At 49.4% G+C, this 23021-nt stretch overlaps 2 protein-coding genes across 4 annotated transcripts; both read right to left on the reverse strand.

Annotated features, from left to right (window-relative positions):
* Positions 1-8188: 8188 nt before the first annotated feature.
* Positions 8189-14011, reverse strand: LOC112615731 (melanoma-associated antigen 9). Of its 3 annotated transcripts, none has more exons than XM_025372592.1 (4): positions 13928-14011; positions 10082-10168; positions 9853-9923; positions 8189-9777 (listed from the first exon to the last, which is right to left on the reverse strand). In XM_025372592.1, the coding sequence occupies exon 4, from the start codon at positions 9710-9712 to the stop codon at positions 8768-8770; it is 945 nt and encodes a 314-aa protein (XP_025228377.1). In that variant the 5' UTR covers positions 9713-9777; positions 9853-9923; positions 10082-10168; positions 13928-14011; the 3' UTR covers positions 8189-8767. The 3 variants fall into 3 exon arrangements, with proteins under 3 accessions (XP_025228377.1, XP_025228378.1, XP_025228379.1); XM_025372593.1 differs by lacking the exon at positions 13928-14011 and adding an exon at positions 13385-13465; XM_025372594.1 differs by lacking the exon at positions 10082-10168 and having other exon boundaries at positions 13928-14000.
* A 5410-nt stretch (positions 14012-19421) lies between these two features.
* Positions 19422-22090, reverse strand: LOC112615952 (heat shock transcription factor, X-linked-like). Its single transcript, XM_025372890.1, is given in 3 exon segments — positions 19422-19456; positions 19459-20128; positions 20964-22090. Coding segments are annotated over 3 exon segments (1269 nt in total). The 5' UTR covers positions 21528-22090.
* Between the last annotated feature and the right edge of the window lie 931 nt (positions 22091-23021).

Raw genomic sequence — 23021 nt, forward strand, 5'->3', positions numbered from 1 at the left:
GCTGATCCTAATACAGATATCTTATTTTTAGGTGGCGAGTGCTCCAATCGCTCCTGAGTGCCCAAACTGGAGCCACCAGTCAGTCCTGGCTATGACTCTGAGCTTCTCTTGACTAACGTAACCAGTGAATCTCTCCTACCGAAGCATACAAGCAAAAGAAACTGGAGAACCCAGATCCCTGCAAATTTCCAAAAACCAGAGTCACACACTGCCTGTGATCATCTGCTCCCTCCATCAGTTACCTTTAAAACTACACGTCTTGTCAGTGACTTGTCAGCCCCCACAAACCCCCAGGTCATGTTCTCTCTCACAGGACAAATGAATCCTGGAATCAAGAGCCAAAAGGATCAGGGGAATCAATGCAAAAATGTGACCCGAGAGGAACTGACAACCCTTGTGCCTCTGTGAGGGTAAGAGGGGCCTCCGAAGCTGTCAGCGGCATCTCCCCTGCATTTGTCAAGGGGTCTCCAGGGACATCAGCTGTGTCTTTTGGGTCCCCCAAAACCACCAGAATCTGCCAAGAAAATAATAACAGCAAATATGATTTAAAGATCAAACTGGCTTTTATTGGCGATGCTAGAATTGAGCAACACTACATTCTGTAAAATAAAATGAGTGTTACAATGAACCAAGCAGACGAGGTTGGCTTTGTAGGCAGAACAGTGCTAAAGAAAGCAGAAACCAAAAAAAAAAAAAAAAAAAAGAAAGAAAGAAAAAAAGAAAGAAAGAAAAGGAAAGAAAAAGAAAACAGATTCAGCATTTCAAAGTTCCTTTCCTTCTAAGATTAGAGCAGAAGGGTCTTCCTTATTTCGCTGGCTCAGGTTAATTGGAAGATTCTAAGTTTTGTTTTTTCTTTTCTTTTCTTTTCTTTTTAATTGGCCCATTGGAAAGTTCAGGATGATTATGTGGCACTCAGCACAAGTGACCCCATTCTGGTCGGGTGTGATCAGCTGGGGCTTAGGGCAGGAGGCTAGTCCACAGCAGTGGCCTCCCCTGAATGGTGTTTCACACAGGCCCGTCAGTTAATCAGCCTTTCTAAAGGAGACGGTGCTGGCTTTGCTTAACACTGAGCTTTCCTCCCTTGCTCTAGACAGGGATACTTGGATGCTTGTGATTTCCACTGGTTTTCTTTTCTACAGAATCTTAAAAGCCTTTTGTAGGAAACTTTGTCTGTGAGGAATTATAGTATTAACATTATTCGCAATCAATCTATATCTAGTGCTTGGATTTGCTTTCACGCTTTTTCTCTCTAACTCTGCGTGTGTGTTTGCGTTAAGTTTTTCAAGTATGGGTAACAGAAAGCGTTTCTGAAGGTGATAATTCTTGCCTCCTGGGATCCCTGGAGGAAGGAAGTCCACATGGAAAAAGAGAGACGGTCTCCAGGTGGAGATACATCTTCAGAGACTTTAAAAACAGCTTTCAGCTTGTGTTCTAGAAATGAACCAAAGATGACCTGTGTGTGTAGCCCCTAGGCTGGAGGAAGGCCTTGCTTATTGTTTAGACGTGGGATGTGGCTGGCAAAGGGCCTTGCAGCAGCATCTCAGCTGTCGTGCAGCATTGCTCATGTTTCTCTATGTTTTCCTTCACAAGACTGAGACCTGTTGGCTCAGAAACCCATCAGCACAAAACTGAATTTTTCACACATTTGATTATTTGAAACGTGGCACTGCCAAGCAGATCGTTAGGCATTCAGAGCCTTGCTGGCTTCCATACCCTGCCAGTCCTCACCTAACATCTGCTAACCATAGATAAGATAGAATCTTATGGTTACGAGACTCCCAAGCCACTTTGCCCAGCTGCTGAGCAATATCACCTATACCCATAAGGTCCTTCTCCAATTCCCATCTGCACCATCAGTTCTCCTGCCTTCCTCCCGTTCTGATGGTGACCCTGGAAACACAGACCCTGGACAGTCTGTCCCCTCCCTGCATTCCCTGTCCAAGCACCACCCAATAAAGCTGCCTGTGTGGTATTGCCTCTGGTGATCCTATCATTTTCCTTGATCAACCCCCAGTCCCAAACAGTGTGAAATGAGCTCTTCTGAACTGGGACGTCAGCCACGTATAAGCCGATGACTGTTGGAGCTAAGGTGCATGATTTGAGGTGCACGTTTGGACTGTAAGACTGGCAAGGCCTAAAGGCCGTAGGAAAGCATACCATGCAGGTGTCTCCCTGCCTCACTGTTGTCTGGCCTTGCAGCATGCTGGCTATCCTGCTGCTACAGAATCCCTTCCCCCTACTACCGACTGTTTTGGAATTGCAAATTCACAAATCTCAATAGGCTGGCCTTGACTCTAAGCTAAAACCAAAGGATCTGCTCTGGGCTGTTTCAGACTCACCACAGGCTGTGCCAAGCAGAAAGCAGGCATAGCTCACCGCAACAAAGGCATCTTTGACTCTGGAACCCTGGTAGGCTTTAAACACCTGTTAGTGAGGTTCAAAACTGTCACCACACAACACAGATGCAGCCCTGGACCTCGCACATCTCTTGCAGATGCCCATGATGAAGGGCCTGTTCTCCGGTGGGGCCAACTGGAGTGAAGCTGCTCATGGGCACTGTATTTCTGATGCAGACAGGTTGCACTTCTAACTGGTGAGATGTCTGCTGAAAGCTGCATGTTGTGGGATGGCACCCCCCACCCACTGTGATTTCTCCACCCACTCGTGACAGATCAGTCTGAGATCTTCTCTCTAGCATGTCCACTGCCAGTCACTTGTGTCCCAGGACCCACGTCAGTTGCAATTTTAGGTAGTGGACAGACAGCCTAACTCTGCTTCCTCTCCTTCCTCCTGGTCCACACGCCAGGCAGTAGGATTATCAAATGCAGCTGAGCCCAGGAAGTGATGGATTTTTTTTTCTTTTTATCGTTATTGTTCTACACTGTTTACTGCATAAATGAGCAGGATGAAAAGAGTTATGCAAACTCATTTTGGAATCTTCTGGAAACACAGGACTTTTTCCTGGCTGCTTCCTAAACATGACGAGTCTTTCTATTCACATCTTGTTTTATGACAGTGTTCTTCTGTGAAAATGTTTTTGTCCCCATGCCACATAGCCCTGCCAGGTGAGAAGGCCTCGGGCAGGGTAGGGGATGATTGAAGCAATGTAAAGCTTTTATTATTGAGTGGGCCATGCTGACTTAGTAAGGATGGAGGAAAAACACAACATCTGGGGAGGTGTGAGGAGGGCATTGTGATCTTGGTGTTGCAGAACTGTTCCCGGAAGCTTTCTTCTCTTGCTGAAGGAAAACTCGCCATGCTGCCTTTGCAAGCAGCTGCAATTTCTGTGACTCCAAACTCACGGCTGCACCCATGACAACATCTGACCTTGCTGACTAGGGGACAGAGGGAGAGGCCCCGGCTCCTCTATGTTGCCCGCGGAGTACCTCCAGATGCCCTCCCTACCAGTCATGGAAAAGCCAAATTATCTGCAAGCAAAACCAGGGGCTGAACTGGATTATGTATCCTGTGTACTGGATACCCTTGTAGCTGGCAGGAGGTGCCATGGTGGGATGTCACAGTGAGGCCTCGATATTCTGTGCTTCCTGACTGAGTTCGGCCATCTTGGGGTGTCCAAATTATGGTACAGTGTGTGTTTGCAGGGGGACCACATGTGCCCTTGGGGTTGTAAGTCCCATGTGTGCCCTGCCTTTGTGACAGGGCCTCAGCCCTGGATGACTTTCAGGTCAGGTCACAATAGTCCAGAGCTGTGTCCTGCCTGAATTGATGCCCCAATTGATTGAATTGGCCAAATATAAAGAAAATGTTAATACTGAAATTTAAGAGGGAAACTACATGGCTGTCTAAGATGCACCTCTGTGGTTAGTGGGGTTTGTGTTAACTGGTTCAGTCCAGGACCCCTAACGGCATAAGTGACATCAATATGCAGCTCAGTTTCTCCCCGCTGTGTACTGATAATTTCCTGTAAAGACGCCTTGTCCAGAAGGGTGCATGGTTCAGAAAAGGAGCACTGGGCAAAGAAACCAGAAGTTGTAGTAAGGTCAGTATGGTGGAGAAATGCCTGTGCTATTTTTCCCTGTTGTGTCTCCAAGCATGGACTCAAAGGCAGCCTAAATTTGAGAATTACACAAGGATAGGAAAATCTGTATGTATGAAGGTCTCTCTGTACCATCCAAGAGCTAGGAAGGCAGGCCCGTAGAAGACATGGGTAATGAGGGGAAAAAACCTGCCTCTACACCAGCCCCAATCCTGAATCTGTAACCTGTGGTGGCAGCATCAACCACAGCCGGGCAGGCATCTAAAACCCTTGAATAGATGATTCCTGCTCTCTGACAAGAAATTTCAACCAAAAAGTATGGGGAGAGTTGGGGGGTAAGAAATGAAAAGCACTTGTGCAGGTCATGGCACAGTGGCAGAGGCCAGTGAAAAGTCAAGCCTACTCATAGGTGTGTAGAACGCTTCCTCTCCCCCATACCTTTCCACGATGTCAGTAGGCTCCTGTGTAATAGCAGGGGAACAGTACTGAAACAAGTGTACATCGCAAACTTCATTTAAGAAGAGTCCCATGCCAGGCACAATGGCTCCCACCTGTAATCACAGCATTTTTGGTTGACAAGGCGGGAGGGTGACTTGAGGCCAGGAGTTTGAGACCAGCCGAGGCAACACAGAGCGACACTGTGTCTAAAAGAAACAAACAAAATAGAAGAAGAAAAAGTCTCTAGGGAAATCCAAGACAGGAGGTAAGAACAAAACAAGGACACCTGAGTAAAGTTTAACCTCTGACACCTATAGCTCCAGCAAACAGTAAACAGTCTACTGCATAGTTAGATAAAAATAAACTCTCACCTGAAAGGCCCTTTCTCTTCCATTCCGTTTACCCAGGACATTACTACTGGCTTTCATCAAAAAATGTTACAAGGCATAGTGAAGGGGGAAAAAAAAATCACAGGTTGAAGAGTAAATATCAGGTACAGACGCAGGTATGGCAGAAATGTTGGAATTGCCGGATTGAGAATTCATACCACTATGATGAATAGGCTAAGGGCTCTAACGGAAAAAGTGAACAACATGCAAGAACAGGTGGGTAATATAAGTAGGGAGATGGAAACTCTTTAAGAAGAATCACAAGAAAACACTAAAAATCTAAAACACTGTAAATAGGCAATAAAAGAAAACAGACAAATTAGATTTCATGAAAATTAAGAACTTTTGTGCATCAAAAAGCACTAAGAACAGAGTCAAAATGCAAGTCAAAGACTGTGAGAAAATATCTGTAAATCATATATCTGATAAGGGATATATACCCAGGATGTATAGAGAACTCCTGAAACACGACAAAACAACAACAACAACAACAAAATCAAAAATGGGTAAAATATTTGAATAGACATTTCTCCTAAAAATATATGCAAGTGACTGATGGGCACCAGAAAAGATACCCAACACCACTAATCATTAGGGAAATAGGAATCAAAGGCACAATGAGCCACCTCCTCCCACTCACTAGGATGGCTACTGTTAAAACAAATAAAGCAACAAGGAACCAGGAAATAACAAGTTGGCAAGGATGTGGTGTTATTGGAATCTCTGTGTTGGTTGGAATGTAAAATGTTACAAAATTGCTGTGGGTAGCAGTATGTGATTCCTCACAAAATTCCAAATAGAGTTACCATATCATCTAGCGATTCCCCTTATAAATGTATACCCGGAATAATTAAAAGCAGAGTCTCAAACAGATGGTTGTAGATCCATATACATATAGCAGCAATGTTCACCATAGCTAAACTGTGAAAGCAGCCTAAGTGTCCCTTGACACATAATTGGATTCGGAAAATGCAATATACATGCAATGGAAAATTATTCAGCATTCAAAAGGAAGGAAATTCTGGCATAAGGTACAGCGTGACTGAACCTGAGGACATTATGCTAAGTGAAATAAGTCAGGCATGAAAAGACAATACCATAGGATATCATTTACACACGATACATAGAGTGGTCAAATTCATAGAGACAGGAAATAGAAAGCTACTTACCAGATGAGAGGCAGGAAAAATGGGGAGTTATTTTTAACGGGTATAGTGTTTCATTTTTGTCAGAGGAAAAGAGTTCTTCAGATGAGACATGGCGATGGTTGAATAAGGGTATGAATGTATTAAGACCCCTGAACTGTGCACTTCCCATGGTTAGGAAGGTTTATTTGATATGTGTTGTATCATGATAAAAATAATTTATTAGGAAAAATAAAACAACCCCCACTGTAACAGAAATGAAGGATGTCTTTGATTAATTCACGAATAGGCAGGACATGGCTGAGGTTACAAGCACCAAGCCTGAAGAAATGTCAATCGAAAATCCAAACCTGAAATGCAAAGAGAGAAAAAAGGAAGGAAAAAACAGAACAGAATGTTCAAGAAGTGTGAGACAGTTACAAAAGGCACCACTGTGCATAACTGAAATACCATGCTCAGAAGGTGAGAAAGAAACAAAGGAAATATTTGAAGTGGTAATGGCTGAGAATTCCCCCAATTAATGACAGACATGAAACTGCAGATTCAGGAAGCTCATGGAACAGGAAACAGGATAAATACTAAGAAGTATACATCTATGTATATCATATTCAAACTGCAGAAAATCAAAGAGAAAAAAGTCTTGAGAGAAGCTGGAGGAAAAACAAGTGTGAAAGAAATCCATATTACGTTTCTCTGTTTATCCTCCCAACACTTGGCCGCCTAGCCTGACTCCTGAAAGGGAAATGCACAGCAATGTGAGGACACCAAAGACTTACCTTCTAGCTAGAGGATCAGAGGAAGTCCCCAGGGACCCAGTGAACTTGGGAAAAACCACTGAGAATAGCAAGTGTAAGCAAGAGAACACATTAAATTGAGCAGAAGTTCCTGGGCCCAACCTAAGGTGCTCATGCAGAAATCTTCATAGTTACTAAGGACTGGAGAAATGAACTAGTGGTAGATCATCACCCAGTTCTCAGCCATTATTCAGGATGACTCAGAAATACTATGGATGCAAATATCACAGCACCACCAACATCCGAATATGTCTTTTTTCAAGCACACCTGGAAGACTCACCAGGCAGATTGTCTCTTGGGTCATAAAATAAACTTTTTTTTTTTTTCTTAAGACAGAGTCTGGCTCTGTTGCCCAGGCTGGAGTACAGTAGTGAGATCTCATCTTACTACAGCCTCTGCCTCCTGGGTTCAAGGGATTTTCCTGCCTCAGCCACCCGAGTATGTAATACCATTTGACCCTAGACTCTAGAACTCTGGGATTTCGTAAATGTTGTTGTTCTCCAAGACTTACCAGAGAATATACAGCTCAACAGGACATGGGATAATCAGCCCAAACAGGAAGTTTCGTCAATGAAATTAAGTATTTCCTCTTTGCGAATGTACTTCAAAATTTGGGTGTTCTGGAGTCTTGCGCAGCTGAATGCAGCTCAGAGCTCCTAGAATCTGAATCCAGAATCAACTCCTTTCCTCTCTGCCACCTGCTTTTTGATCCAAGACACTGTTTTCACTTATTTTGTTAACACTCAAAATCTAACCTTTGCTTACAATTGGTCAAATCCCACCTGAGATAACTTGATTAGAATGCCTTTTAAATACAATCAACTCTGGCTTTCCCAGACAGGCAGAAAAGCACCTGGCCAGTGACTTCTGGGCTTCCCTTCCCGGGAGATTCACCCTCATCTTGTGGGAAACCCTTGCAGATGATAGGTATCCATCACCTAGCCCCTGCACTGTGTTCAACCGCACCGAGACGAGAGCGCTGGACAATTTCCTTCTATTCCTGTCCCAGGTGGAGACTCTTCTCTGTTCATCCACTATCCAAAAGGAACTGCTGAGCAGTTCTCCATTCCAGACCTTTCTCTCATCCTCTGAGAATCTAGCTCTGGCACCATCCAGCTTCAATAGAATTACCTCCCCCAGAAGGAATTGCAGTTTCCGAAAGCCCGAAAGACCCTGGCTCAGGGCATATACACTCGACTGCTGTCACCTAGAGCCCCAAACCCTCACCCATGTTTTATTTTCCTCTAGTTCTTAGAGGACATGGCACCATCTTAATTTTAGGATTGTGGCTCCTAGACTTCACCACCCTATGGGGAAGGGGTGGGTCTGGCTTACCTAGCCTCTCTACTACTAACCCAGGGTTTTCCGAACAACAGATGCTCAGTGCATGTTTGAAGAAAAAATGAGCCAGTGAATAGGAAAGATTATTCTTTCAATTTTTATTTCTCTTACATTCTCAAAGAAGCCAAGCAAATCCAGGTATACATGTATATATATTAATTTTACAGGGGAGAGAAAGAGGTATAAGGGAAGAATTAACTACATTTTCATTTCATTATTTCTTTATGAGCTCTATTTTGCTCCTAAGTTCAAGTTTCTAAAAAAATTATTAAATCCTCTGCTACGTTATCTTGCCCCAATTCACAAAATAACAGGGATTTCCCCATGTGGATCAAAAGCAAGAGTCTTACTCCCAAATAACATAAACAGCAATAAGTGTGACTACTGTCATTCATTAACCTCGATGGTGAAGTTCATTAAACTGACCATTAAAAGAACATTTGAACAATTCCAAAGGGAGCAAAGATAAATCTCCAAATCACCGAATAGATAAGGAACCCAGAGAAAACATACAGTGTGTTCACTTCCACCCACTGCCACTGAGAACGCTGATTGCTCTCTTCAAACACAGAGTGAAGAATGGGCCTCATGTCGCATGGGGCAGGGCAGCTGCTGGATGGGGCCCTGACCCCACAAACATTGGCCCTGGCTGCAGCTGGTGCTCAGACTCCCTCTTGTTCCCCGCCAAAAGCCTCTTCATAAAGGGATGGGTAGCAAATGGGCTCTCTTGCATTGACCATGACCAAATAATTTATGACCTTCTCATAGTTGGTTTCAGCATGGGCCTTTGAACCCCACAGGAACTCATAGTGCGCAGGATCACTGCCGGGCACCTGCCGGTACTCCAGGTAGTTTTCCTGCACCCAATCTTGGGTGAGCAGCTTCCTGGGCTCCCCATAGAAAACGTGCTCCATCCCAACATGCACCCCCATCACACTCAACGCTTCCCAGATAACCTCTTCGGGGGCGCAGTTGTCTTTGGTTAAGATCACACCCAGGATAATGATCAGGAGGGCAGCCTTGGGCATACTATGATCATTACCTAGCATGCTATCGCATGAGAGGCCAAGAGCAGTGACAAGGATGTAGGAGGGGCCGGCGGGGTCCACCTCCTTCACCTCAGTGCCAAAGATCAGCTGCATGAACTCGGAGGCTTTGCCGAAGATTACAGGGAAGTAGTGCTTGTAATTTTTGATGACACTCTCCAGCATTTCTGCCTTTGTGACCGGCTTCTTGACTCGATATTTGTGGAGCAGGAAACGAACCAACTCAGCCACCTTCAATTTCAGTGCTTCTTGGAACATGAACTCCAGGTGAGCTAGGTCGACCGAGGTGCTTGGCCCTTCATCTTCTTGACTGCTGGAGCCCTCATCGAATTGGCTCCATAAAGTGTAGTAGACGGAAGTGGAGGAGGAAGAGCCTCCCTGAGGACTCTGGGGAGGACTTGATGACCCAGCAGCAGACACCTCCTCCTCCTCATCTGAGGAGGAGGTAGCCTCCTGCTCCTCGCCTGTGGGATCCTGTGCACCCATCAGGCCCAAGTCCTCTCTTTGGGCTTCAGGGTCTTCATCAGGCTTGCAGTGCGGACTCCTCTGCTCAAGAGACATGATGACTCTGGTCAGGGCAGCAGTCGGGAGCGTGGGCAGGAGCTGGGTGATGGAGACCCACAGGCCTGGGGAGAGAGGGAGTGTGTGAGAAACTTCAGCTGAGAACCAAACCTTGGAGGTTCTAACAAAGGCTGACTTACAGGTCTTCTTCAGTGCTGCTCGGGGGCCTCTTGGGGCTCCTGTCTTCCTGGTCAGCCTGTCCTCTGAGAACCTGAAGGAGGAAGTGAGAGGGCTACTCAGCGTGCAGCTGGCCTGCAGAGATCAAGGCTCTATGAGTGACAGTAGGGTGGATGGGGTCAGGTGCTCTGGGTTCACATGTGTGCTGGGGCAGGTGGGGCCCTTGGTGCACATTCAGGGCGAACACTTCACCTTCACTGCTGACACTGCCTGGGCCTCTACTGCTCTGTGACCTGAGGACACTGTCTCAGACCAAGGCCTGCCTGCTTCCTGGAACTCCTGGAAGAGGAATCGAGGGGCCCTTAGGCAGCAGACTGCAGGCAGAGCCCCGGTCCCTCAGTGCCGTCAAGAGGGCGGGCTGGATACTCTAAGTTCTACACTTCTGGGGTGGATGGTCCCCTCTGCGCTCATTCAGGGCCTTCACCTTTCTCCTGGCAGGGACTGGACTCCACTCCTCTACGTGCCTGGGAATCTCTCAGATCAAGAGCTCACATCCCTGACATGGAACAGAAGGACATGTCCCAACCAACATCTGGACACACCTGCCCAGGGTTTCCCCGGAAGTACAGTAAGAGATGTCCAAATTCAATGGGGTTCATGTGTCCTGGGATGAGGATACTGCCTGGTCCTCATCTTGATGCCTGCAGGGTCTGGAACCCTCCCTCTGTTGACCTGAGGCCCTATCTCCATGAGACACCTGAAGAGGAAGTGAGGGGAGTCCGTCCACCCAGTGGCTTCCCTCAGCTGACAGAAGGGGCAGGGTCGGGCTAGGTCCTCTGTGTTTGGTGAGTAGGGTCCTCTGTGTTTGGTGAGTAGGGTCCTCTGTGTTTGGTGAGTGGGGTCCTCTGTGTTTGGTGAGTGGGGTCCCCTCAGTCTGTACCTTGACTCCTGGCAGGGCCTGGGACCCTCCCTCTGCTGATGTGTGCAGCCCCCTCAGACCAAGGCCAGCCCTCCCTGACACCAGGATGGACGAGGGACCTCAGCAGACAGCCCTGCCCAGGTTCTCTGGGGTGACAGTAGGGGCAGGGCAAACTCTCTTGATTTGAGAGTTTCTCTGGCCTGGTGGTACCCTCAATCCTCCCTTAGGTTCCTCACCTGGACTGCTGGCCAATCCTGGGACACTGTGTCTGTCGAAGAAAGGGGGTCCCTGTTTTGTCCACACACCCTCTGAGAACAAAGTCCTCACCTCCCTGAGATCCAGAAACAGAGGTGAGGAGGCCCCACATCTGTCACCCCTGCGTGGAGTGTCCAGGGCCGACCCCACCAGCTGACCCTTTCGGGTATGAGGTGGGTGTTCCAAAGTCCTCCTGTGGGTTATTCATCTTTACTCCTGCTGGGACTTATATTTCCTCGACCCCCAAACCCTTGAGATGAGCAGACATCTCCCTTTACACCAACGCCTCATCCCCCTGAGGGTTCCTCAACTTCCTGCCGTGGTACAAGTGAGCTTGCCACTTAGCGCCATCCTTGATCAGGCTTCCCCCTCTCCCCCAGATCTAAGAACAGAGTTCACCTAGACTCTGTGGGGTGGCTTCTTTCTGGGCTGGGAGTACCTCCATTCCTCATGAAGGGGGTACACCTTGGGTCATGCTGATTCTGGGAGTCCTCCTTCTGCTGACCAGGTGTGGATCCCTCTGTTGAATCTCTCAGTGCCCCTGGGATCAAGGTATTCACCTCCCTGAGACTTCTCATCCCCAATCACGTGGGAGAAATGAGAGCATGCCACATGTCATTCCTGCTTGGGGCCACCTGGGGCTGAGAATAGGTGACACCAGTGTCTGTGAGGTCCTTTGTTCTTTGGGAGCATGGAGGTACCTTCTTATCTTCGGTCCTCACCAAACTTCCTCCCCCTCACTCCTGCAAGACCCTGGATTCCACCCTGTGCTGACCAGGTGTGGCTCCCTCTGCTGAGCTGAGGACGCCCCTTGGACCAAGGCCCCCACTTCCCTGAGACCCGGGAGGCAGAAGTGAGGGGGTACCTCATGGTCACTCATACATGAGATACCCAAGGCTGACCAAAAGAGCAGGTGTCAGGGGGCCTCGTCAGTCTGGGTGCCCTCTAGGTATTCGTATTTACTTCGGACAGAATCTGGCCCCTTCCATTTTGCTGAACCAGAGATGAGTCTTGCAGACCAAGGACAACTTCTCCCTTAGACCCTCTTTGAGAAAGTGTGTTTTGGGGGTGGGGTGGGGCACTTCCCTTCCTCACAGTCCTGCCCGGGGCCTCCCAAGACTGACAGCAGGGGCAGGTTCCCTAGGTCTGGGATGAGAGGTCTGGTGAATCCTTCCTCAGGGCTCTGGGACTCCTCCTTCTGCTCACCTGAGGCCCCACTCCTCATAGCACAGCCCTGTCCCCATTGACACCCGATCTCAGAAGCCACAATGCACCACATGTGGCCACCGTGCCCGGGATAGCCCAGGTCACGATCCCCACTGAGCTGGACCCTGGGGTCCCCTGTGTCCTCCATCTTGTTCCTTCCCTGGTCTCCTAGGGGGCTGGGCCCCACCCCTCTGTGGACCTGAGTCTCTATCTGTCAGATTCCCAAGGCTGAATGAGGAGGCGCCTCGGTCTCAGATGGGGGTGGGGTGGGCCCCTTGTCCTGGGGTGCTGCGTCCCTTCAGGCTTCCCTTGTCTCCCAGCAGGACCTGGGCCCTCCCTCTGTTCTCCCGCGGCCATGCTAACGATACCAAGCCCCTTCCCTTGGTCAGCCCAGGATGCAGACATCAGGATCCGCTTGCCCGCCATGCCTGGAACTTCCCAGGGTTCACTGCAAGGGCACTCCCTCTATGGGGCCTCAGCCCTCCCTCAGGGTCCTGACCCTGATGCCTGGCAGAGCCTGGCCCCTGCCCTCTCCTAACCAGTCCTGCCATGGTCACACCAAGCTCTGACCCAGAGTCCCCTGGGGCTTAAGCGGTGGGGTGGCGAAGGGGGCCCAGCCTGAGAAGTCCGCCCCCGGCTGGTCCAGGGCTGGCAGCAGAGGTGGTGCTGGATTATTTGGGACCCTCTATCTGGGGTGGGGGCGTCCTCAGTCCTCCCTCAGCGTCTCACTTCGCCTCCTCACAGAGCCTGGGCCCGCTTCCCTCTACCGATCTTCAGCCACCACTCAGAACCAAGCCCTTGCTACTCTCTGACTCCCAGTGCGCAAGTCTTACATCCGGGCACCTGGAGCTGCTCTGGGTTGACAGCAAGGGCCGAACCGGATTCTGCCGCGGGAAACTTGGGGGGTGGGGTGCGGTGGGGTGGAGTGTGGGGGGGGGTGAGGATGGAGGTGGGGAACCTGAGGCTGTAGGTCACGGTAGTGGTGGCTGGGTTAGGGGTGTGGAGGCCTTCGGCCCTCCCTCAGGGTTCTGACCTTGATTCCAGTCAGAGCCTGGGCCCAGCTTGATAAGCCCGACCCTGCGGGGTGATCCAGGGCTGGCGCAGGGGCGGCGCTGTATTATTTGGGGTCCCGTATCTGGGGTGGGGGTGTCTTGAGTCCTCCTTGAGGGTCTCGCCTTACCTCCTCACAGAGCCTGGGCCCGCTTCCCTCCGCCGATATCAACCCACCCCTCAGAGCGAGGCCCCCGCTACTCTCTGATCCCTCAAGTGCAAGTCACTGGTCTTACATCTGGGCACCTGGGGCTTCCCTGGGTTGACAGCAGGGGCGGAACGAGATTCTGGCGCGGGGGGAGTTGGGGGTGGGGTGGAGCCTGCGGTGGGGTGGAGTGGAGAGTGGGGCTGAGGATGGGGCTGGGGAACCTGGGGCCGTAGGTCATGGTGGGGTGGGGGGGCCCAGCCCTCCCTCAGGGTCCCGACCTTGATGCCCCGCAGAGCCTGGGCCCTGCCCTCTCCTAACCAGCCCTGCGCTGGTCACACCAAGCTCTCACTCCAGAGTGCCCAGCAGCTTGAGCCGCGGAGGGAGGGAGCGGGTCCAACCTCACAAGTCAGCCCCAGATCGGTCCCCGGGTGGTCCAGGGCTGGGAGCAGAGACGGCACTTGGTTCTTTCGAGTCCTCTATCTGGGGTGGGGACGTCCTCAGTCTTTCCTCAGCACCTCACCTTGCCTCCTCACAGAGCCTGGGCCCGCTTCCCTCCACCGGTATCAAGCCGCCCCTCAGAAGGAGGCGTGTCCCTTCTCTCTGCCCCCCAGTGCGCGCGTCAGTGACGTCACATCCGGCCTCCAAGCCTGGGCCTTCCCTGGGTCGACAGCAGGGGCTGAACCGGGTTCTGGCGGAGTAGGGGTGGGGATGGGGATAGGGGCCCTCAGTCATCCCTCAGGGGGTCCTGACCTTGATTCCTGGGTCTGGATCCCCATCCTCTGCCGATTGGGTCTGCTCCTCTGGGACCAAGTCTCTGACTCCCAGTCACATGAGGTGGCAGTGAGGGGAGGGGTGTGGTCGGGGTGACAACATTGCCAAGGTCGTCCAGGGCTGACAGGATGGGCTGAGCTGGATTCTGTGGCCCCTCTATGTGGGGAGGGTGAACCTTCAGTCCCCACTCAGGAGGGTTCTCCTGGCTCCTGCTCTTTGGTGAAGTGATGGGTGGGAGATGATCTGTTTATGTCACCTTTGAGCATCTGCTCAGCTGCACGCATTGCAGAGAATGGCTGTGGGTCCAAGGCTAGATGCTCCCTGGGGGGCTGCAGCACCTGTGATTGTAGGACCTCTGAGCGAAGATGCACACCTTCCCATGGGGGCTCCTCCCCAGCCAGAGCTAGACTTTGCAAACCTTTTGTCCTAAAAGATTTATTTTTACAGGGAAGAGGCTGAGCAGCAGCAAGAGATTTGGAGAAGCCATGTGTTTTGAAGGTATCCGACATATCAGAGTCCAGATCAGTGATTTTCATATTTTAATCCTCATTCATATGGTAATAAATTTTACATTGTGTATGTACATTATATATGTTATATGTACATTTTGTTTATATACATGTTTTAGACATCATATACATTTATGCTTATATGTATATATACATGCATCTATATCTTTGTATCATATATGTATAATTATCTGTACTCATATATCTTTAGATACATATTCGTTTGTATTTGTAGACTTTATACTATATATATGCACACATATTTTATTAATATCTACTCATAGTATGTGGGTTTCACACATACTTACTATTCTATTCCTAGTTCATTCTTTATATTCCATTAAAATAATAAGTTTTTGGAAGGTGGGTCTTCCCCTACTAAGTTTGTTTCAGGTGGTTGTTAGCAGAACTCTGGAGCCATAGTGTCTAAATCAACTCAAATTTCCTGGTGTCCTGATATTACCCCAGGGCTACTGCCACCAGATTTTGTGGTGTTGCCTCAGGCTTTGCGATGATATGGGGTGGAATGTTAAACACGTTCTCCTACCTATCCTGTAATCTGCCATCTATGCAGGGTACAGACCTCCTCGATTTCCCTGCTGCTCCCTGGACCCAAACACAAGTACTAGTTGAGCACAGTCTTAAGTCATCCCCAGGGCTTTCTCTGTTTTGATGTTGATGTGTGTGTATACACACACACACACACACACACACACACACACACACACATATATATATATGTATTTTTTTTTTGTCTTTTCCCTTCTATATTTTTCTGGGGTTGATTTGGGGAGCAGAGCACAGCAACCTGAGCTTGGTTGTCACTTTGGCAATGACAGTTAAGGCACTCACTCTGTATTTAAGTGGCATTTACATCTTTGCCATATTCTGCTCCCCATCAAGGAATATGGTATACAGATCCATTTACTTGAGATTATTCCCTGAGTCTATCAGCAACTTCACACAGTTGCTTCCATAAAGGTCTTGTTAGGCTCTTCTTATTCACATTGTGGATTTTAATGCTGTTGTGAATGGTATATTTTCTATTTTCTATTTTATGCACTAAGTTGCTTTTGTGTGGCAAGGCTCTTGACTTTGCTGTAATGATCTTCTATATGATGTTTTCTGAAGTCTTTTACTCATTTGAATAATCAATGTGTCTATTCTTTTGAATTTTCTATGCAGACAATCATATAGTTAACACATACTATCTGTTTCTTTGCAGTCTTGGTATCTCATTTTCATTTTGTCATCCATAGCTCTGGCTCTTTTTCATTTTGATATTCCCTGCAGATGTGGATGGTAATGGTGACAGCATATGTCAATGACTGGTCACTGCCGTGAATGGCAGAGCTTCTGACATTTCACATTTATATATGCTTGCTGCTGATTTTAGGAAATGGAAGTTCCTTTTAATGTTAGTTTGCTAAACGTTGTTAATTTGTACTTACATAGAATTTCTTTCAGAGCCTTTTCCTGTACCCATTGTCATGACTGTTTTTTTTCTTCTAGTCTATCTTGTATGCAGGGAATTAGAATTGAATTTTTTGCTAACATTTAATCGTATTCTTATTCCACGCATACAGGTGGCTTCTTCGGTTAATCCACTGTTGTGTTGGATATGTGATTATCTGCTTATGAGATGTGCTGCGATATGGGTGAACACTTGCCTCACAAATTCTTTTCATGAGTGCTTGGGTGCCTTCGTCTGTTTTTGAATCCAGGAGAGCGAGCCTGGGAGAATGAGTTGAACAATTGCCCTTGTTTTGGATGCATTGGAAGAGTTGAGATAAGATGGTGATTCATTTTCCCTTGCCACTTGGCTGAACTGGCCTCCAAAATTTCCTGTCCTGGAATATTTGAGGGTAGACTGAACTTTGAATACACTTTCAGTTTGTGGATGTCCCATTGGTTTTATCCATTCACCTCTTCAAGGACATCCTGGTTGGTGATTATGAATAAACTACTATATACATTCGTGTACACGATTTTCCATGTGAGAACCCAAGTTTCCAATTCACTTAGGTAAAACCTAGGAGTACGACTGATGGGTCTAATGGTAAGTCTGTTTTACTACCTAAGAAAGGGCCAAAAGGCCTTCTAGAGTGAATGTAACATTTTTCTTGTCTACCAGCTATGAATGAGAATTCCACATCCTCTCCAGAATTTGGAATTCTGAGGTATTTGAATTCTATCCATTGTAAAAGGTGGGTAGAGGAATCTTAGTGCTGTTGACATTTGCATTATTAGTGAATAATTAATGGTGATCATCTTTTCATATGTGTATCTTCACTGGTGAATGTATATGTACTTCTGTGTATCTTCATTGGTGAATGTCTTCAAATGATTTCCATCTTTAATTGGATTCTTTGTTTCCAAATGGTTGAATGTTAGAAGTTTGGTATTTATTTAGCATATGAGTTATCAGACATCAGATTACTAATATTTTCTCTCCATCTATATATTTTTGTCCCTTTCTTCTAACAGTATCTTTTTTTCCTTTTTTTTCTTTTTTTGAGACAGAGTCTCACTCTGTCGCCCAGGCTGGAGTGCAGTGGCGTGGTCTTGACTCACTGCAACCTCTGCCCCCCGAGTTCAAGCGATTGTCCTGCCTCAGCCTTCTGAGTAGCTGGGATTACAGGTGCCTGCCAATGTGCCTGGCTAATTTTTGTATTTTTAGTAGAGACAGGGTTTCACCATCTTGGCCAGGTTGGTCTTGAACTCCTGACCTCGTGATCCACCTGCCTCAGTCTCCCATAGTGCTGGGATGACAGGCGTGAGCCACTGCGTCAAGCTGAGATTTACAGGAAAACCAGGATTGGAGCGGTATAAGTTTGTAGGGAAGAGTTTTTGTTTTGTTTTGTTTTGTTTTTTGAGACGGAGTCTCACTCTATCGCCCAGGCTGGAGTGCAGTGGCGTGATCTCAGCTCACTGCAAACTCCACCTCCCAAGTTTACACCATTCTCCTGCCTCAGCCTCCCGAGTAGCTGGGACTGCAGGCGCCTGCCACAACGCCTGGCTAATTTTTTTTTTTTTTTTTTGTATTTTTAGTAGAGACGGGGTTTCACCATGTTAGCCAGGATGGTCTCGATCTCCTGACCTCACGATCCACCCACCTCAGCCTCCCAAAGTGCTGGGATTACAGGCATGAGCCACCGCGCCCGGCCAGGAAAGAGGTTTTTAAGTGGCAGCATCTTTGCATGATTCAAACTCTGGAGGCATATGTATAAAGTCCAAGAAATACATGTGAAAATTGTACTTCTTGGAAGCTAAGGAGCTCACAAATGATGAAATGTGATTCACACCAATTTGTAAATGAGCACCCATTTGTAAGTGAGCAGGTCGAGACAGGGAGATCCACCTGCAGACCATGGCTGGACTGTGAATCCATTCCCATGTCTGCATTCTCTTATGGCCTCTTCCCACTTCTCCCAGGACTCTGCCACCTACTGTCAAATTAAAAATCACAGACAGGGATATGTGTCGGTGTTAGGGCTGTCTGCACGCCCTGATTTCAGAGCTGTTTTGATGTCTGTGCCCAGTTGTGTCTACAGTAAGAACTTGAACCTATTTCCTCAGATCATTCAGTCAGAGGCTCATTGATGATAGCATGTGTTCTAAGTTGAACACTCCAAGTCACCAGAAAAGGCTGCTTCCTTAGTTAAAACATGACATCTTTTAAATTAATTTTTGACTCAAAAAGAAAGACAGAGAAGGAAGGAATGGAGGGAGCGAAAGAGACAGAGAGAGAGAGAGAGAGACGGGAAGGAAGGAAGGAAGGAAGGGAGGAAGGAAGGAAAAAAAACAAGAAAGAAAAAGTGAGGGCGTAGTGGGGGAATCAAGGAAGGAAGTAAAAAACCCCACCGGCTCCAGTACAGACATAAAAGCCAAACGTAAATCCTGTCCACCAGACACTAATGAGCACCCTCTAAACCGTAAACCCGTAGGACTCCTTGGTAGTATTTGTGACCTCCACAAGTAACAAGGGCACTTTTTAACCCAATGACAAAGCCAGACGTGATCTCATCTGTGTGTAAAGTGAAGATCCTGTTATATAAAGGCACCGCCACGACAAGGTATGGCCAGCAACACAGTGACATTGTGAACCCTCGGCCATCAATGCTAGCGCCACAATTGGCACTCAGCGAGCAGCTCCAGGTAATTTTTTTTTTTTTTTTTTTTTTTTGAGACGGAATCTCCCTCTGTCGCCCAGGCTGGAGTGCAGTGGCGCAATCTCGTCTCGCTACAAGCTCCGCCTCCCGGGTTCACGCCATTCTCCTGCCTCAGCCTCCTGAGTAGCTGGGACTACCTGCACCTGCCACCACGCCCGGCTAAGTTTTCGTATTTTTAGTAGAGACAGGGTTTCACCGTGTTAGCCAGGATGGTCTCGATCTCCTGACCTGTGATCTGCCCGCCTCGGCCTCCCAAAGTGCTGGGATTACAGGCGTGAGCCACCGCACCTGGCCAGCTCCAGGTAATTTTTAATGAGCAGAGGCAGGATGTCTGCGGGGCTTCCTAAAACCCAGCACCTGCTCGAGTATCTCCTGGGCATTTTTCCAGGGAGGTGTGTTAGGCTGAAGTCTTTATCATGCAAGCCAAAGATGTCGGAGGGGGTACTCGACTGCAAAGAAACAAAAAGGACGGAGACCATGAAGACTCTTTTGTGCAGTCAGAAAATTACTCATTTTGTGACACATTTATTGACCGGCACATATTCTGCCCAAATGCTCGCCTCTATGTGCGCTGGTCTGCGTAGTCTGGGTATGCCTGGGGCCATCGCTAGCTGGCATGTACTGTGATGTGCGGTGGCTGTGGGGGCAATGGTGGTGCAGAGCTAGGGGATGGGGGAACATGGCCATGGAGACAACAGGCTGTGCAGCCCCAGCAGCCACTAGGGTCACCGGCACCCAGAGATGGCAAAAGGGCAGCATGCCAGGCGCAGGAAGTCCTGTGGTCTCCATGGCAAGGGTACTGGGGGACGCTGTGGGAAGGGCCACCACAGGCCTGTAAGAATTCATCTGGGTGGGAGATCCGGGGACAGAGAGGAAGGGCTGCGCTGCAGGCCCAGGGACAGCGGCCACCGGAGTGACGTGAGCCTGGCTGCCCTCTGACCACTCGCCGGCCGGCTGGGTCACTGGAGTGTTGTCACTTGCCATGGCGGGATCGGGCACCATCACAGGACTTGCTGGTAGAGCAGAGACACTTCTGATTTGGGTGTTGGGACCCACCGCTTCCTGGTGTTGCGGTGTGACCTGATCATTCTCATTCGGAGATGTGTGATCTTGTTGCTCAGTGTCTGCTGGTGCCAGACAGGATCCAGCAGCTTCTGGCTTGTCCCCCTCCTGATGTCCTGGTGCAGACTTGACGCCCACTCTTCTCTTCATCCTCACGAGGAGGTGAGGGGAGTCTCTTTGAAAGTAGGGATGGCAGTAGAACTCTAACTATGAGTCAAAGTTTAAATAAAGAAAAGGAAACTGCAAGTCACAAGGATGAACTGCAACTCCCAACCATCTACGCCCCTGTGCAAGAGAACTCTACTGGCCCAGGAGGACTTTCTGGAAAAGGTCCCAGTCCCCAAAGGAAGCTGGGGACTCGCGTTCACATCATCAAGGTTTACCAATTTGTGGCGGGCCTTTCCGTCTTGGAAAAAGCCTCAAAATGGCAGATTAGGGTGGCCACGGCCGGCGGAAAGGGTCTTTGAAGTTGCAGACCAGGAGGGAAGATGATTCTGGGCCTCCCCCACAGTGTCAGCTGGCAACAGAATGCACCCCGGCTGGGCTGGAGGTCCTGGGCACTGGCTCTTCCACAGCAGGGGCCCCACCTACCACGGGCAGCAGGAGCGTCTGCACCTCCTGTGCCAGGCGCCCCTCAGCGCTTCAACTTGAGCACTTCTCCGACACCAGCTAGGGTGATAGTGGTACAAATACCAGACTCCCCTGGCCTGCTCACCTCACAGGGCAAAGCGCTATGGAGTCAGGGGGACACAGCAACCACCAGAGGACATGGCTGGTCCCGGGTAGGAGGACATGCAGATACGGCTACTTAGCACCTGTGATATTTTACACACTCCAGAGGGGCCGGCACCATCCTCAGCCCTCTCCCCACATTCACTCTTAGTTCATGTCACCTCCACCCAGAGGGGGACATAGGCCCACAGTGATGGCCCCACACCCTGCCTGAGGTCGCCCACTTCCCAGGAGGCAGTCCTGGGACTTCCACCCGACCGGGACCCAGAGCCCACAGACTTAACCCCTCCAGAGGCTTGTCGTTCATTACCTTATTCAAGATGGAGACCGGCCTTTGTGCGGGGAAAACGTGGGTGAGGGTCCTGAAAGAGCATTGACGCCGTTTTCGGAAGCCATACAAGTTTAGCTGGCGGAAGAAGCTCTTTATTGAATCCGTGGCAAACACTTTGTGTGCGACATCCCTTTCGAGAATCTCCTTTTCAAAGAGTTTTTGATTGATCACTATAGAAGCCCCTCCTTCATCCCACCAGATGGATGAAAACTGATTGCTGCTGACCAGTCTCCACAGTTTCTGCGGAAAAGGGAGGGAGAGGAGATTGTCTTCTCCCTGGGGCGGGATGTCACCATCAGGGCGCGGCCTTCTGAACGAAGCCTCCTGGGCCAGAGCTTGGAAAGCGATTTCTTCTGTCAGCAGCCTGAAGTTAGGGCTCCCAGTGGACACTGGGTCATCCCAGGCAGGGGAAGGATCTGCTGGGTGAAGGTAGGTCTCTGAGTGCAACTGGGGAGGAAAAGGCACCCTGTCCAAGCCATGACCCTGTCCTCTCGAATTTCTTTCTTCACAGAGAGCCACACTCAGTGATGGCTTGTCCTCCATCTGGCAAACTTGCTAGTGCAGTGTGGCCAGCAGCACCCCTTGGCAGTCATGTAACCAGCCCCACGACATCACAAACGGGCTCTGACTGCTGGGGGGATGACATCTCCACAAACCCAGCAAGTTATGTAATAAAGGGCCAAGGCAGACAAGTAGCTGCCCATCTGCACGTGCACATTCTAGTCCTCACAGTCATTTCAATGGGAAAGACGACACTAGTACACAGGAGTGTCGAGGGGCCCTGCCACACCTTAGGTGCAGACCTGGAGCGGTTCCCTTGTCCCAGAGCTCCTGAGCCAGGCAGAACCACAGCAAAGCCCTGGCTCAGGAAGGTCAGAGCTCACCGTCTGAGTCATGAGCCCACAGACAGCAGCACGACTGACACTTTGAAGCACAGAATAAAGGGTAGGACGGTGCCCACGGGTCAGGCTGTAGCCACGTCCCCCTTTCTACCCTGTCCTAGCCAGCGGCAGCAATGTGCTCCATACAGATCCACCTGACACACCCCCACTGTCGGTCCCCAGCACGCAGATGCCCGAAGGCCACTTACGCAAATGGCTTAGCTGACTGCCGCACCAGCGTCGCCATGCAGTCCAGTGGCGAGTCGGAGGCTGCCTTCTTCCCGCCTCTCCTTGGCCTGCATGTGTCCCCCCACCAAGCAGAGACACTCTTCTACACCCCGGGTCTCTGCGGTCACATCGTGGTGGGGCATGCAGCTGTTGGCCTTCGAGCATGTCTTGTTTTCCTTGGCCAGTGTCTCCAGAGAAACGCACGTGGGTTTGTGCCCAGAGGTCCATCTCTGCAACAGTTGTTCCTTTGGGATGTGATGCTAGGAGGTCACGGGAGCGGCGTCCCTCCAAAGCAGTGTCTGTGTCACACACTGTCCCCACACACAGGGCCACCTCTCTACAGATTCCCCTGACTCATTTCTGGGCAAAGAGCTCAGGGACCTTCCAGAGACTTCCACAAACCAGTGATGCCTCCACGCTTGAGACATCCTGACCCCAGGGCCCAAGACGCACTGGCTCAGGGGGTGACAGTGAGGGGTCTGCAAACAGACTGCTGATGCTGGTGTCTCGACCCGGCCGCTGCCAAGCTGTGTGACTTGGGCACGTCACTTAACCTCTCTCAGCCTCTGTCTCCTCCTGGGGATAAGAGTAGTAGCACCTGCTTCCCAGGGCTGTGAGGATCCAGTGGGACGAACAGGAACTAGCAAGGCACCTGGCAGTTGGGTCATAGCTACTGTTGTCACTTCACAAGGCATTTTCTTGAACAGCAAGTCGGAAATCTCATGAGCCTAAGGCAGAATCCACCTGTGGCCTCTGGTTACAACCCACAGGACTGAAAATCCTTCCAGCCACAGCAACTGGTGGATTTCCTCGTCAATTGCCGCAAGTCATGAGCTCAACCCCACTTGAGTTTCAGTTCAGGCAGAACTCTAGAGACAGCCAGGGCTAGCTAGACAGCAATTGCAGAGCCTTTTGTTGCAGCATGAGC

The sequence above is a fragment of the Theropithecus gelada genome, chromosome X (assembly GCF_003255815.1).
Source record: "Theropithecus gelada isolate Dixy chromosome X, Tgel_1.0, whole genome shotgun sequence".
Lineage (NCBI taxonomy): Eukaryota > Metazoa > Chordata > Mammalia > Primates > Cercopithecidae > Theropithecus > Theropithecus gelada.

Bases quoted from the DNA above. Each gene is read 5' to 3' on its own strand.
- LOC112615731 (XM_025372592.1), bottom strand. From the start codon at position 9,712: ATGTCTCTTGAGCAGAGGAGTCCGCACTGCAAGCCTGATGAAGACCCT.